At 38.1% G+C, this 3283-nt stretch overlaps 1 protein-coding gene across 1 annotated transcript; it reads left to right on the top strand.

Annotated features, from left to right (window-relative positions):
• The first annotated feature begins 571 nt into the window (after positions 1–571).
• Positions 572–1723, top strand: LOC147498760 (F-box protein At5g49610-like). The gene has a single exon (XM_086563332.1). The coding sequence runs from the start codon at positions 572–574 to the stop codon at positions 1721–1723; it is 1152 nt and encodes a 383-aa protein (XP_086419458.1).
• Positions 1724–3283: the final 1560 nt, after the last annotated feature.

The raw sequence follows: 3283 nt of genomic DNA, 5'->3' as shown, positions 1-3283 counted from the left end.
AAAATGAGGGAAAGAAAATTGAAGAAGAAAATTGTGTTGTTGCGGAAGAAAGTGAAAAGATGTGAGCGTAAGATGGAAGTTATCCAATCTGTTTGGTTAGATTCAGAGAACAGTTCTGGAAAGAGTCCGATTTGATTCATGAGGGAGTCTGTTCATTTGTTTAATATTCATATTCATGGCTTGTATTATGTTGTTCTATTTTTATCTCGTTTTATCCCTTTATGTATGAATTGTATATGTTTGACGAAATGACTCTTACTTTTCTCTAACTTCTTCTAGTTTGTTCTTTCTACTTCTTTATCCCATTTGCAAAATAACTGAATTGTTTGAAGTGATGCATACAAAAATAATAACCTTTCACAAAATAAGTAGATTCCCTGAAGTAATGCGTCCTTTGGAAGTGATGTGTCCTTTGGAAGTGTCATTTGGAAGTGATGTGTCCAAAGAAAGTGTCCTTTGGAAGTGAAATGTCCTTAGGTTATTGGTGACTTTCCACCTTCCAATAAATAGTAAACATGTACTATATAAGCATGGGTGTCGGTGCATGAACTATTGGTGACTTTTCATAACGATGGCCCAATCTTCTAAAAGAAAGGGGAAAGATGAGGGTTGCGTTCTTCCTCAGGAAATGTGCCGACAGATTATTCTCTGTGCTCCATTCCCATTGTTTGACAATTCAAAGCTTGTTTGTCGTGAGTGGGAAAAGAGTAGGTTTGACCCCTCATTCCTTAACGATTATGTTTTGAAGACGAGAACTCTTCTAGGTTACATAATTCAGATTGCACACGGTTGGGAAACGTATACATCCTTCGCTTCGAACGTTGATCACATTCCACCACTTCCTACTCCTACTCTGGACTTCTGTGGATACGGTTTCAAAATCTTGGCGTCTTCAATGCAAGGTATCCTTTTAGGTCACAAGAAAGTTGAAATGAAGGACGTGTACTACCTTTGCAAACCCACGACGCAGCAAATGCTTATGTTGCCCAGTCCTAAAACTAGATTTCGAACACAATGTATGGGTTTGTATGTGAGTTTTGTGGAACCGTTGGAGTTTATGATATTGCGTTTGTCAGAAGACTGCAGAAACACTATAAGACAGTCCGAAGTCAACAACCGCAGGGTAATCGTTTGCCATGTGGTTGAAAAGTTCGACTCCCACATATGCAAATGGAGAAGGCTGAAAGATTTGAAGTTGTCCTTCAATAGTAAGCACATTGAAATGAATCTGGGTATTGTGGCGAAAGGATGTTTTCATTGGACTATTTGTGAGGGGGGGATTTTGCGATTCAATATTGTCACCGAGAGATGGAGTAAGATTGCACTATCGTTGACAGGCTGCCGCTGGAAGAGTTTCAAGCTTTTCCAATTTCAGGGAACAATTGCAGTTATGTTCTCCTTTATGGGGGTTGGGTATCGTACACATGAATTGGAGCTTCGACTTGTAATTGACAACTATTGGGATGAAGGTCGGAGGTTTAAATTGGACAATTTGTATGCTGAAGGCATCTGTCGACCCCATTTTGTGGACCTAGTAGATAATGGTGTTGCAGTTTTTAACTGTGGAAGGCAAATGATGTGGTATAATTTAACAAAAACCAAGGATTTGATAATCAAAGATATCCCAAAGGTTGGCTGGAACCACGTTCATAAACTAATGTCAGATTTTGTGCCAAATGAACGCCTTATGAGTATGTCAAGGTATGGTAGGGAGTCGAGTTAGGGTGGATGGAAGGAGTTTCTGGACAAGAATTTTTGAAGTCGTTTTGAAGATGCAATAAGAGATCGTTCTCTCCCGGTATCAAATCTGCATTCTGATAGTTGGTTGCTGGACAAGTTCCTGATAAGCTTCCTAAGATAAGGCATGTCCATGAAGCATGTTCGTGTAAATCGTATACCGTGTCACGGACAGCTTATATAGTGTCCTTAACAACTTTTATATAGTTTATTAACTTGTTCAGATAGGACACTATATAAGCTTTCAACGACAGTATATACGTACTCGAGGAAATATATTTTTATAGTATATTTGTAATGCTTCGAATATTATTACATCTGACATTTTTGAGATATTTGAGATTATGTTGGTAGGTAGGTATAATGATTCAAGTAAATAGTAAGACAATGATATATTTATATCATACAATGTTTCTATGTTTTATCACTAACAAATATTAAGATTAACATTATAGGGCACATAACAGTAGCCTGATTAGTAGACAATTGACCAAAATTACATTATAACAAACAAGTCTATGAAAAAGATGGAAGTCCCTGCGAATAAAAGCTATACAGAGTATTTCATATTTTTGTCGATGTCGAGGAACTCATGTTCAGTAATACCACAGTCAACTAGGTCCTTTGCCACGGTATTACGGATGCAATCTGCAGGTCTTCCGAATTGGAGGTGATCACCTTTGATTAATTGGTCTGCATATGCAAGTACAAACACTCCGCAATTCCACCCATCAGTTTGTTTTATACAATCAACATGTTCTATTTGCCATTTCCGCTACAAGAACGTAGGGTGTATACAATTTAGGTCGTGCAATAGGAGTCCATACGGGAGCAAAGCACACAACTTATCTATAGTTGGGGAAGGGTCAATCACATCGGAAACCAATGAATCGTACACAAAACACATCCAATTTTGAAAGTTGAAGACAACAAGGATCCAGTGTTGGTTGTTTCCCACGTTCAAAGCCATCATCAATCCCTTTGATTTTGCCGCGTGAGGGATGTGACTGTTTTCTTGAACCAAGTCTTTGAAGGTCATGCTTAGGCTTCAGGATATTACCGAACCAGTTTTTGTAAGCTTTTCTGTTGTGGTTAGACTCCCCTCACTGAGGGTGCCTTGCAGGGTTCCATATAACATCTCCATCGAAACCTAAGTTAATTGACACAGAAGTAATTTGTGTCACTGTATCAGAAAAAATGAAGAAGGACGATGGATGGGAATGTCTAATAAATTACTGGGACAAGCGTGTCAGGGATGATAGTGTATCTGACATAATGTGTCTGGAAATCTGGATCCACCGTTTCATTATTCCACCTATTCAAAAGTTCCATGTAAACAGAAAGAACCTATGGGAAAAAAAAATATAATAATAATAAATAAATAAAGCAAAAGAAGTTTGCCATTGTGTGTACGTACGGGCGTTGACGGATTACTATAGGGTAATAATTTGTTTTCAGACCTCATCATTCAGCCATTGTTTGTCATAAAGCAAGTAGAAGCTCCTTAGATTAATGTGTAAGCCTCGGCCAAAACATTTGACTTTAA

The sequence above is a fragment of the Coptis chinensis genome, chromosome 5 (genome assembly GCF_015680905.1).
Source record: "Coptis chinensis isolate HL-2020 chromosome 5, ASM1568090v1, whole genome shotgun sequence".
NCBI lineage: Eukaryota > Viridiplantae > Streptophyta > Magnoliopsida > Ranunculales > Ranunculaceae > Coptis > Coptis chinensis.
The sequence above is the reverse complement of the archived record's forward strand: the minus strand, read 5'-3'. Positions and strand labels throughout refer to the sequence as shown.

Coding starts and splice junctions, on each gene's coding strand:
- LOC147498760 (XM_086563332.1), top strand. CDS start 572: ATGGCCCAATCTTCTAAAAGAAAGGGGAAAGATGAGGGTTGCGTTCTT.